The sequence below is a fragment of the Martes martes genome (genome assembly GCF_963455335.1).
Source record: "Martes martes genome assembly, chromosome: 4".
NCBI lineage: Eukaryota > Metazoa > Chordata > Mammalia > Carnivora > Mustelidae > Martes > Martes martes.
Genome location: NC_137891.1, coordinates 65,994,437 through 66,008,138, shown reverse-complemented (window position 1 = coordinate 66,008,138; position 13,702 = coordinate 65,994,437). Strand labels below are relative to the sequence as shown.

At 37.6% G+C, this 13,702-nt stretch overlaps 1 protein-coding gene across 4 annotated transcripts in view; it reads left to right on the top strand.

Annotated features, from left to right (window-relative positions):
- Positions 1-13,702, top strand: part of LOC308341918 (serine/threonine-protein kinase Sgk3) — a 140,889-nt gene that overhangs the window by 124,384 nt on the left and 2,803 nt on the right. For all 4 annotated transcript variants that reach the window (XM_080802050.1, XM_080802051.1, XM_080802048.1 and 1 more), the window contains 3 exons: positions 3,806-3,901; positions 6,349-6,504; positions 10,978-11,067. In XM_080802050.1, the coding sequence (XP_080658176.1) occupies positions 3,806-3,901; positions 6,349-6,504; positions 10,978-11,067 (342 nt within the window). The remainder of the gene's footprint in view (positions 1-3,805; positions 3,902-6,348; positions 6,505-10,977; positions 11,068-13,702) is intronic.

The window sequence follows — 13,702 nt, the reverse complement described above, 5'->3', positions numbered from 1 at the left end:
AGAGGTAAAGGATCTGTACTCGAGGAACTACAGAACACTCATGAAAGAAATTGAAGAAGACACAAAAAGATGGAAGACCATTCCATGCTCTTGGATCGGAAGAATAAACATTGTCAAAATGTCTAAACTGCCTAGAGCAATCTATACTTTTAATGCCATTCTTATCAAAATTCCACCGGTATTTTTCAAAGAGCTGAAGCAAATAATCCTAAAATTTGTATGGAATCAGAAGAGACCCCGAATTGCTAAGGAAATGTTGAAAAACAAAAATAAAACTGGCAGCATCACGTTACCTGATTTCAAGCTTTACTACAAAGCTGTGATCACCAAGACAGCATGGTACTGGCATAAAAACAGACACATAGACCAGTGAAACAGAGTAGAGAGCCCAGATATGGACCCTCAACTCTACGGTCAAATAATCTTCAACAAAACAGGAAAAAATATCCAGTGGAAAAAAGACAGTCTCTTCAATAAATGGTGCTGGGAAAACTGGACAGCTATATGTAGAAGAATGAAACTCGACCATTCTCTTACACAAAGATAAACTCAAAATGGATAAAAGACCTCAACGTGAGACAGGAATCCATCAGAATCCTAGAGAAGAACATAGGCAGTAACCTCTTTGATATCAGCCACAGCAACTTCTTTCAAGATATGTCTCCAAAGGCAAAGGAAACAAAAGCAAAAATGAACTTTTGGGACTTCATCAAGATCAAAAGCTTCTGCACAGCAAAGGAAACAGTCAGCAAAGTAAAGAGGCAACCCACGGAATGGGAGAAGATATTTTCAAATGACAGTACAGACAAAAGGTTGATATCCAGGATCTATAAAGAACTCCTCAAACTCAACACACACAAAACAGCTAATCATATCAAAAAATGGGCAGAAGATATGAACAGACACTTCTCCAATGAAGACATACAAATGGCTACCAGACACATGAAAAAATGTTCATCATCACTAGCCATCAGGGAGATTCAAATTAAAACCACGTTGAGAGACCACCTTACACCAGTTAGAATGGCCAAAATTAGCAAGACAGGAAACAACGTGTGTTGGAGAGGATGTGGAGAAAGGGGAACCCTCTTACACTGTTGGTGGGAATGCAAATTGATGCAGCCACTTTGGAGAACAGTGTGGAGATTCCTCAAGAAATTAAAAATAGAGCTTCTCTATGACCCTGCAATTGTACTACTGGGTATTTACCCCAAAGATACAGATGGAGTGAAAAGAAGAGCCATCTGTACCCCAATGTTTATAGCAGCAATGGCCACAGTCGCCAAACTGTGGAAAGAACCAAGATGCCCTTCAACAGATGAATGGATAAGGAAGATGTGGTCCAAATACACTATGGAGTATTATGCCTCCATCAGAAAGGATGAATACCCAACTTTTGTAGCAACATGGACAGGACTGGAAGAGATTATGCTGAGTGAAATAAGTCAAGCAGAAAGAGTCAAGTATCATATGGTTTCGAGTGTAACAAATAACATGGAGGACATGGGGAGATGGAGAGGAGAAGGGAGTTGAGGGAAATTGGAAGGGGAGGTGAACCATGAGAGACTATGGACTCTGAAAAACAACCTGAGGGTTTTGAAGGGGCGGGGGGTGGAAGGTTGGGGAGACCAGGTGGTGGGTATTAGGGAGGGCACGGATTGCATGGAGCACTGGGTGTGGTGCAAAAACAATGAACACTGTTACACTGAAAATTAAAAAAAAAAAAAAAAAAAGAACTACACATTTTAATGACAGAATTCTTGAACAAAGAAGGTAGTAAAAAAAAAAAAAAAAACCTTCACAATTCAATTGCTTTGACAATGTCAATTTTTATGTTAAAGTATGTTAGAGACCAAGATGTTTTCTTGAGCGGATCACTTTTCCTTTCTGTGCAAGGGGACTCAATTTCTTCATCTGCACCATGAAGTCATTGAAAGGCATCATTCAGGATAAATTACCTCATATCTGTTAGAATGGCTAAAATAAAAAACATAAGAAACAAAAAAATAAATAAATGATTGATAAATGATTTTCAGGGTGAAAAAAAAAAATCTTAAAAAAAAAAAAAGGAATCTACATCCCAAAATTGGAAAGAGAGGAAAAGTTACATATACACACACACAAAAAAATTAAATGCATTGAAAAGCTAGAATGTGACTGTGAAGATGAAAATTTAAAAAGACTTTAACAAACAGAAAGAAGAAAAAAATATAATTAGACAAGTGAAGGGATAGAGCAATATACTAGACTCTGGGTATATTTTGGTCTGTTAGAAGAAACTGAATCACAAAATTGTAAAGAAAGAAAAATATATATATATACACACAAAAATAAAATTAAATACAAAATACAAAATTAAATACAAAAAAGAATGTAAGTGTAAAAGTGAAAGTTAAAAAAGAAGTTGATAAAAAAAATTGGTGGAAAGAGGAAAAAATTAAAATTAAGAGACTAAAGAATCGTGGGGGGAGAAACATGAATTCTATATACCATTTTCCCATAGCCCTGGAGTTTTGCAGTTCTGTGTGATTGATAAACGTGGTCTTAGCCAGATGTTCTTGGTAATCTTCTGGGGAGCCTATTGCAGTGGTTCTCAGGTGTCTTTGCCTGTGCAGAATTAACCCGCAGTTTATCTTCCCATATATTGCTTTGAATTCAATTCTCAGTCCCTCCTACTTTGCAGAAAGTGGTTGCTTTTCTATTTGTAGAGTTGCAGCTATTCTTTTTCTTAGATCTCCAGTTGAGTTGGCCGGTGTTCAGAATGATTTGATATCTAGCTGAATTCCTGGGGCCAGATGAAACTAAGGTCTCCTACTCCTCTGCTATCTTGGACTATCTCAAATGTATATTGATTGTACAGTTATCAAAATCTTTAAGTCCTATAGTTTTTAGAGAGGAAACACAAGTTTTTTTGGTCATCTAAATCCAAATGTAATCAGAAATTACTAAACCCTTTCAATGTATTTTCCCATTTTTTGGATCACATTTTTTTTTAAGGATTATTTATTTATTTATTAGAAAGAGAGAGAGAGAACACACAAGCAGGGAAAGTGGGAAAGGGAGACGCAGGAGCCTGACCCGGGGCTTGATCTCAGGACCCTGGGATCATGACCCAAGCAGAAGGCAGATGCTTAAAGACTGAGCCACCCAGGTGGCTCTGGATCACATTTTTTTTTAGGAAGCCTAAGAAGAATTATTTCCTTATTTCATATAGGAATAGAAAATATATATTTTAGAAATCTCAAATTCAAATTCACCATGTTATATGTCTGAAATTATGATGTTTAAATGTTTTACAAATAAAATGCATAGCCATTTAATAATTTACACAACTTTTCTAAATATGTTAGAGAATTATGTAGTAATTACAGTAATTACTGTAGTAATAGTAATTACTCTTATAATTCTCTAATAACAATGCAATTCACATTCTTTTTTCTTTAACTGAAGGGAGAAATGGATTATAATTGCCTTATTAAAAATTCTTTCTTCAATAGAAAATATTATGAGTGATGACCAGAGGAATTTCTAAAATAAATTAATCTTATGACAGACTCTCCCTGCCCCCCCAGCCCAATACCTAGTTTACATAGTGTTACAGATTTCTGCATTTGTTTTCCTCTTCTGTTTGCCCTAATTGCATCTCACCTGTTGGGGGGAAGTGCTTGAATACCCAATGAATTAAAATCTAGATAATGTTTTTAGTATCATAGTAGCATCTTAAATATGTTAAATTCCTTAATTATTCCTAAATTTTATCATGAGTTATTTATTGAGTTGCTCTAATATTTAATGTTTTCCATAGTACCTTGCTCCTGAAGTAATCCGAAAACAGCCCTATGACAATACTGTAGATTGGTGGTGCCTTGGTGCTGTTCTCTATGAAATGCTGTATGGATTGGTATGTATTTCTCCTCTTTCATTATTATTTCAATATATTTTCATTGTTTTAAGTTGTCTCTCTTTTTTAATAATCCCAGGGACTCTTAGATAACACTCACTGATGGAGTATTAGTAACCTGGTTAAATGAATCCAAAATCACATTAGGAATATACACAAAAGGAAAACTTTTCCTTTGTTACTAATCTTTTAACGTAATTATTTCTTTGTCATATGAATCACTACTTATACTAATCAGGTATTCCCATCCTACTTGCATTTTTTAGAAATAGATACTAGCTATAACATTAATGTTATTCAGTTTCATACAGTTTACCCCATCATTCTACCCAGTTTCAAAAAGATGGAAGAAAAAGATTTTTGTATTTATTAGAAGATCATATCTTTTGGTTGCCTTGTATTTTATTTTTATAGGATTAATACTGGTGCTCTACTTTTTCTGCTGTTGGAAACCCTCTATTCCCTTTACTGCAAACATGTCTAGATTTTATTGAAGAAAAGGATGTTCACTACGAAATCATTTACCCCCCCGTTTTTATTAATTGACACATAAGGCTAACCAGTGCTTCTGATTAACATGTGTAAAGTTGTTCACTGTATTTTTTTTTTTAAAGATTTATTTATTTATTTATTTATTTGACAGAGATTACAAGTAGGCAGAGAGGCAGGCAGAGAGAGAGAGGAGGAAGCAGGCTCCCCGCTGAGCAGAGAGCCCGATGTGGGGCTCGATCCCAGGACCCTGGGATCATGACCTGAGCCGAAGGCAGAGGATTTAACCCACTGAGCCACCCAGGCGCCCCAGTTGTTCACTGTATTAATTAATATTCCAACCAGGGACACCTGGCTGGATCAGTTGGAGGGACATGTAAATCTTGATCTTGGTCTCTTTTTTTTTTTTTTTTTAATATTTTATTTATTTATTTCACAGACAGAGATTACAAGTAGGCAGAGAGGCAGGCAGAGAGAGGAGGAAGCAGGCTCCCTGCTGAGCAGAGACCCCCGATGCGGGGCTCAATCCCAGGACCCTGGGATCGTGACCTGAGCCGAAGGCAGAGGCTTTAACCCACTGAGCCACCCAGGTGCCCCTTGGTCTCTTGACTTTAAGCCCCATGTTGGGTGTAGAGATTACTAAAAAAAAATTAAATAAATTTAAAATATATCATTACAACCAAAGCAAGCAATTTAGGACTTTGGTTAGTTTACATATTCTTGTACATATTCTTGTACAATATATATTTTTCTTTACATTTTTTGAGGTATTTAGAGCAGTTTCTAGAGTCCTTTTGTGATCTCATGAGTGTTCAGCAGCCCCATGCTGGAGACCTTGTGCTCATCACCCATGCTGCTGCCCACACTAAGCTAAATATTACCATCAGCAGAGACCTGACTTGGGGCTCGGTTTTTTTGTTTCACTTTTTGTTTTATGTGGGCATTCCCCTCCTGAAAACTGGAGAGCTCTCAACATGAGGTGCGTGTTAGTGCATTTGTCTTACGTTGCTAACTTTGAATGATAGATTCCTGTGACAACCAACACTGTCTCTTCTTTGCCCTTGCTTATTAAAAGATCTCATTTTCTGGTAATGCTATTGACTTGGAACACCTGATATACCTTCCTTTCTTTAAATGCTAGGTATTTGCTGTCCTAATATTTTTGAATCCTTTAAATTTCTTTAGAGAACTATGAAAGTGGAAAATACTGTCATTGTATGTAAAATGCAATTGATTCAAAAGGGAACATTTGAAACATATACTTCACTAATGACACTTATATTAACTTTTTAAAAATAAAGTTTCAATTTTAAAAAGTGAAAACATTTTTCTTCCTGTAAAAAAGAAAGTGACAAGCTATATAGCCGCCTTAACATTAAAAATTATTTTTAATGTAAAAGTTAACCCGACGATTAACGGGCTACTCCTCATGTTGAACCTGTACAGGTCTTCAGGCTGTAACAATAGAATTGTAATTCTGCAGCGTGCACCCATAATGCTGTCATCACCACAAGCACGTAGGAAGGAGCACTTGTTCAGGTCTCCATCTCTACTGGAAATCTCTGTTTTAATTCTTTACTTCCAAGTCTCAAGAAATTATTTAATATTTGATCTGTGTTGAATTTCTGAGTGCATTCTTTCCTTATGCTGCTAATGAGATTGGCGCCTTTCTTTAAAACAGATACTATTACAAGTTTTACACAGTTTACACCTGTCTGCAGGGTGGTCTTGAACATTCAGCAAACGCATATTGGGCTCCACATGTGCTGGGTTCTACACCCCTCTTCAGCTTGGAGACCACCCTACAGATGTACACGTGCCCAGAAGGCCTGTGCATTCTAGATCTGTCCAGACCCACACTGATCCCGGTAGAGCAAGGCCAAATCCAACTCTTTTAACCCCATTTCCGCATAGCTTAATTAACCCTAATTCTATTTTCCTTTTTTTCTCCCCGCCAGCCTCCTTTTTATTGCCGAGATGTTGCTGAAATGTATGACAATATTCTTCACAAGCCCCTGAGTTTGAGGCCAGGAGTGAGCCTCACAGCCTGGTCCATTCTGGAAGAACTCTTAGAAAAAGACAGGCAAAATCGACTTGGTGCCAAAGAAGACTTTGTATGTACATCCTTCCCAGTACCTGCTTTATTAAAGCTTATTTTAAGATTTGAAGATAAATTCTTACTTTATGTGGCATTTACTGGGACAAATACAGCCCTTAAGTAGCACCATGGGAAAGAAGCATGCTTGTGCCTGCAGTTCTCCTAGTGTTTATGGGTTTGAAGCACTTATATAGGCTTTCCATTTGATCTTTGGAACAGTTCGAGCCTCTCTTCATCCCTTCCATCCTATTTTCACACCCCGTTATTTATTTCTCATTTATAAGAATTTTCCTCCCTTTTTAAAAAAATTTGTGGCATGCATTTTTTTGGTTACCTAAACTTTTAAATCATTTTACTTAAGAATTTATTGAGTGCCTCCTGTCTGCATGAGGTAATGCCTTTTGCCTAATAACTTTTTTCTTCTGAGAATTTGGTGATACCTCCCTGAGGTAATTATAGAATCTACAGGTTTATTTGTTTGGTTTTTTTAACAAATCAGGGCAATTAGGGGCGCCTGGCTGGCTCAGTCAATGAATGGAGTCTTGATCTCAGGGATGTAGGTTTGAGCCCCACAATGGGTGGAGCAATTACTTAAAAATAAAAAATCTTTTAAAAAATCAGAGTAATTAAATTACTTTTGTAGCTACTGGTGTTACGTTCTTGTGTCAGTAAATTCATGACCTTTTGGGAATATGAACTTTTAAGTTCATTTAAATTTCTCACAAATTCAGGACACCTGGGTAGCTCAGTCAGTTAAGTGGCTACTTTTCGCTCAGTTCATGATCCCAGCGTCCTATGATCGAGTCCCACATCAGGCTCTTTGCTCAGCAAGGCATTTGCTTCTCCCTCTGCCTGCCTCTCCACCTGCTTGTGCTCGCTCTCTCTTTCTGACGAATAAATAAAATCTTAAGATTTATTTATTTATTTATTTGACAGACAGAGATCACAAGTAGGCAGACAGGCAGGCAGAGAGAGAGGAGGAAGCAGGCTCCCAGATGAGCAGAGAGCCCAATGCGGGGCTCAATCCCAGGACCCTGAGATCATGACCTGAACCAAAGGCAGAGGCTTTAACCCACTGAGCCACCCAGGCGTCCCCAAATAAATAAAATCTTAAAAATTTCTCACATTCTTGGGGGCTGTTTCTCAGTTGTGAACTTGCACTTGAATAACAAATTTGTCTAACTGCTATGTCCCTCCCACAATCCCCACTTCAGTAGGTTGCTCTGTCAACAGTTTTCCATCTAGCTTGGATTCATTCCATAGTCCATTGTTTCATTCAGTCTTGTTAATACTTTACACCTTCTCGCCCCTTGGTCCTTTTATGCATATCACTGGCAGAAATCCCAACCCTGGCTGAATCTAGTTCTTATCTTCTGGGCTGCTGGATAGTGCTGAAGAAGGTTGCAGCATTGGGCATACTGGAAGCACTGTGAAGTCCCAGTGACTAATCTCCCCTGTGCTTCACCACTGCCTGGTGATGCTCCTGTGTTTCTCTAGCTGCTTCTCCTCCTCTCTGTATTAACTATTTCAGACGTTCTGCAAATTTCCAGACTCCTTTTCTCCTTCTTCACTTTTAGCAGATGATCTTGCCTTCTATTTTATAGGGAAAATAGAAATCAGCAGAGCAGAACAACCTCAGCCTCACTGTTAGATTTGCAGACCTACATGCCCCTGCTTGCTGTCATTTCCTTCTTTCTAATGTAGTAGAAAAGGCCAGTTTCCACCTCTGTACTGGATCCTGACTCCTAGCAGGGAACCCTGTGCATGCTTCCCCCCCCTCCCCCCCCCCCCCCCCCCGCACAGATAACTACTTCCTTTTGTTAGGGGTCCTTCCAGTCAATAATTAAACATTATCAAGTCTCTTGCTTCTTTTTTTTTTTTTTAAGATTTTATTTATTTATTTGACAGACAGAGATCACAAGTAGGCAGAGAGGCAGGCAGAGAGAGGAAGGGAAGCAGGCTCCCTGCTGAGCAGAGAGCCTGACTCAGGGCTTGATCCCAGAACCCTGGGATCATGACCTTAGCCGAAGGCAGAGGCTTTAACCCACTGAGCCACCCAGGTGCCCCAAGTCTCTTGCTTCTTAAATCAAAACCCTTCAACCATGCTGTTCTGCCAGGTAATACTTTTTCCCTTCACAGCCAAACTTGCTAAAAGTTTCTGTACTCATTTTTAATTTCCCAGTCTCTTCTCATTTCTCAGTTTACCAAAAATAGCTACTAGAATTGCTGAAGCAGGGACACATGGGTGGCTCAGTCAGTTAAGCATCTGCCTTCAGCTCAGGTCATGATCCCAGGGTTCTGGGATCAAGTCCCACATTGGGCTCCTTGCTCAGTGGGGGAGTTTGCTTCTCCCTCTGCCTGCAGCTCCCCCTGCTTGTCCCCTCCCACCTCTCTCTCTCTCTCTCTCTCTGACAAATAAGTAAAATGTTTAAAAAAATAAAAATAAACTTCCAGTACTCTTGTAACATAAGCTTCCACAAGATCCCGCAGTCATCTCATGCTTTCCTTTCTGTATTTCTGGGCCTTCTTCCATATGTCCTGTGTAAGATCCTTTATTCAACCTGATGATTAAGTGTTGTGGTTTCTTATGGTTGTCCTAAACCCTCTTCCTTCTTCTGTGCTCTGTTCCTGGACAGTCTTAGTTGGCCCAGTGGCTTTGGTTATCTGTATGTCTTCATTTCACGTGTTCATAACTCCAGTCCAGACCTCTCTTCTGAACTTGGGACTCATAGGATATTTGCCTGTTCAACACCAACCTTCGGATTTCTGGAGAGGACCTCAAACATCACATGTTCCAAATTGAACTTCTGCAATTTTCCTTTTGTGCGCGTCAGGTCAGAAATCTGAGTCATTCTTGACTCGTCTTTCTTCCTTACATCCATATTCAATGGGCAGCCAGATCCTATTGTATTTACTTCGTAAATCTTTCCCTCATCCTCACACTTTTCTACTCCTACTGTGACTACTCTTTTTCTACCATTTTCAACTTTTTTTTTTTTTTTAAGATTCTGTTTTCAGGTAATATCTATATCCAACGTGGGGCCCAAGCCCATAAGCCTGAGATCAAGAGTGACGGCTCCACCCACTGAGCCAGCCGTGCACCCTTATCATTTTCAGCTTGTGTTTGGCCACAACACTAGCTATTTTTCCTTAATCTGCTCATGGCTTTCCAGTCCATTTCCCTCATGACTTCTCACAATCCTAGAATAAAATAAAAAATTATTATTGTAGACCCAATATGATATGGCCTGTTTGCCTTTTAGGCTTCCCCTTGTGTGACAGTCCCAACTCTTCCCTGTACTACAACAATATTTGGCTCATTTTCTTGACCAAACTAACTCCTTTGCCCCGTCAGGACCTTCATATTCTGCCTGTAATGTTCTCTCCCTCATTTTTTATATGACTAATTTTTACTCAACTTTCAGACCTCCAATCAAACATTACTTCATCTCCAAAAAGTCTTTTTAAACCCTCCAAACTAGGTTGGATCCTACTTTATACACTACTGTGTCACCTGGCAGGGAAAATAACTGGAATCAATACTCTGCGAGCTTCTGGTAATATTAACTCGGAATGGAATTTTTTTTGTTACAGTAACTTATCAGTTTGATCTTTACCTCTGCCCCAGTGTGTAAAAAATTTTTATCTTTTTTTTTTTTTAAAGATTTTATTTATTTATTTGACAGACTGAGATCACAAGTAGGCAGAGAGAAAGAGGAGGAAGCAGGCTCCCTGCTGAGCAGAGAACCCAATACAAGGCTCGATCCCAGGACTCTGGGATCATGACCTGAGCTGAAGGCAGAGGCTTTAACCCACTGAGCCACCCAGGCGCCCCCAAAACTCTTTTGTCTTTTACCTAACTTCTCTTTTATCTCTCCCATTCAGACAATAATTACAGTTCTTAGTGCTTATGTAGTCCCTTATTCTTTTTTTTTTTTTTTTTTTGAAGATTGATATATTTAAGAGAGAGAGCACAGAGGGGAGGGACATAGAGAGAGAGGGAGAGAAATCGAGAGCCTTAGCAGATTCCATGCTAAGTGCAGAGCCCAACATGGGACTTGATTCCACGACCCTGAGATAACAGCTTGAGCCGAAACCAAGAGCTGGATGCTTAACGGACTGTGCTCCCAAGGCACATTGTGCCCTATTATTTTCATACCTCTTTTATGTCCATATTTTCCACCAGTCCTTAAAATAGCATGTGAAATATCTAGGACAGAAATGTTAACTCCATTTTACCTACAAAGAAATCATGACTGTGAAGGGATATAACTTAGGTTGGTCATTTTAAGTAACTGTCTTTCATGTCTGCTCTGGTGGTAGTCTCCCCACTACACTGTCTTGCCACTTGAATATCATAAGCATTTACCTAAAAAGAATTATTGAGGGACAAAGTGGTAGTGGTTTGGCTTCATCTAATTACTCAATGAGTACTTAATTACATTTTTCAACATTAGTAAAAACTGTATGTATTTCTTTAACATTCTAGCTTGAAATTCAGAATCATCCTTTTTTTGAATCACTCAGCTGGACTGATCTTGTGCAAAAGAGGATTCCACCACCATTTAATCCTAATGTGGTAAGAATATATCCAAATCTTATTTTCTAATATAGTGAAATGTAGAACTGTAGCTAATCGTAATTTTAGCAATAGATCTCAAAATCTAATGTGAATGAAATTGAATCAGTACCTAAATATCTGAAAAATGTGTCTCTCGGAGTTGTCTGGTACACTGATAACTTCAGGATGGCCAGTAAAACTGTAGTTATGTTACATTGGTAAGATTATCTTTTAGGGTAGTAATTTTGAAGTGTTTCTTTGGAGCATGTATAAGAAAGGGATGAGCTTGTTAGATTAAAAGAAGATGCAAATTAGAATAACTGAGGTGTCTCCTGCCTATAAATCAGCAAACATTTTAAGTAAAATTAATACACATATTTTTCTAGATTGATAGGAAACCAGACACAAGCAAACATTAATAATGGTAATGTAAATTGTTAGATACCTTTTTGGAAAATAAAGTGTTCATGTTAGCTTGACTTATTAAATCAATTGATGGAAACATTTTACCTAAAGTCTTTTTTTTTTCTTTTTTGAAGAGGAAAGCTTCATCAAAGATCTGTTTACAGCATTAACAATGTTGGAAATTTGGGGAAATAAGTACATAACAGTTGGGAAATGTTTAATAATCATCAGTAGGCTAATGATATTATGAACTATTGAAAGCTATATCTATAGGCATATATACTTTTATGCATTATAATATGTAATTTATTCCTCATGCTACCAAGTTACTACCATTACTATCCTTCTTATTATATATGTTTTATAAATGAAGAAATGGGAAGTCAGAGATGCCACCTAGCTGGATTAAAAAGTAGCAGAGCAAGGATTCAAATCTGTGCCTCATTGCAAAATCACTGTTCTATTCATGCTTTCTTATATTCAATTGCCCTTTCTTGTTAAGTGAATGGTAATAACAATAAATGTAAAAATGAGCAGGCACTTAGAAAATCCTTATAATGTTAAATAAAAACATGGCAATCCTTATACTATTACATAAAAAACATGGCAATTTTTGTGATGTATTATTTTAGCAGTAAAAATAACAGTTAAGTACTAGAAGAGAATATAATATAAACCGGGATTGATTTGGGGTTGTGGGATCATAGGTGAATTTTTTTTTCTTTTACTTTAAGTGTTTTGGTGTTGTGGAATTCATGACATACTTTTTTAGTAAATTAGTACAGAATAAGGAAATCGCTTTAGGAGAATATTATTTAGTCTACTCATTTTGTTAAAGATTTGTTTCAGTGCATAGCTTATGGCTAGTAGTATTTAATAGGTGAGACATTGTACACCTATTAACATAACAATATTTGTAGATTGCCTTATTTCATATGGCTTATCCAGAAGTGAGTGACTCCATTAAGGACAATTTCTGTCCCTAATTTCTAGAATTTGCATTAGGAACTTAGGAACTTTAAGAATTATTCTTTTTTTTTTTTTTTAAGATTTTTTTTTTAAATTTATTTGACAGAGAGACACACAGTGAGAGAGGGAACACAAGTAGGGGGAGTGGGAGGGGGAGAAACAGGCTTCCTGCCAACCAGGGAGCCTGATGCGGGGCTCGATCCCAGGACCCTGGGATCATGACCTGAGCAGAAGGCAGACGCTTAACCACTGAGCCACCCAGGCGTCCCTTTAAGAATTATTATAGTTTTCTTTTTATCCTGAAAGTCTTACTGAGTTTAGTTATCCTCAAATAAATATGTCATCGGGCCCATTAAAGAGTTAGGTACTCCTAAGCAGTACTGGAAATGGAAACAATGTTGACTTCAGAGTCAGTACCTCCATTTGAATCCCCACTCTTTTATGACTAATTAATTAAATTTTTTAAAGCAAGATCCACAACCGAGAAGCCACAGAAGAAATTGGTAAATTTGGCCACATTAAATTTAGAAATGTCTACATAGTAAGAAAGAAAAAAAAAAAAAAACACTTCAAATAACAAACTGGGGAAGATTTTTAAACACTAAAAGCATTCTTACAAGTCAATGAGAAAAAGACCAATGACCAGTAAAAATATGGACAAAATACACAAAATATGCAGTAACAGAAATATAAATACAGATGGCTTTTAAATATATGAAAAGATGTTCAAATTGACTGACAAATTCTAACAGGTTACCATTTTCCACTTAACAGATTAACAGAGATCAGAAAGAGTATGATAACGTGAGTGTTCTCATACTTTGTTTTTAGTACTTGTATCCTTTCATTTAACCCTGACATCAGTTCTATGAAGTAGTGCTGCTATTTTCCACATATTACATATGCATTAACTTAGGTGCAGAAAAGGTTGACGAACTTCCCCAGAGTTTAAAGAACTAGAATTTGAGCTCAGGCTCTTCAAAGACCAAGCCCTCCTTCACTCTTAACATAAGCAATGCAGTATTATTCCTGTCAGTACCAGCCATGAGCCATAAGGGCATTCATAAAATACCTTTAAAGTCAAGAAAAGAACATTTGCCATCATTTACAGGGCACCATCTATCTACATGTCATATTCTGGGAATTTTATGTATTAACACATGAGATCCTCACAACAACCTTAACAGGTAGGTGGTAGTATTCTTACCTAAAGAAGTGGAAACAAGCTCACAGAGATAGGACAGTTTATATAAAAAATTAGAGCTAGCAAATTTCATAG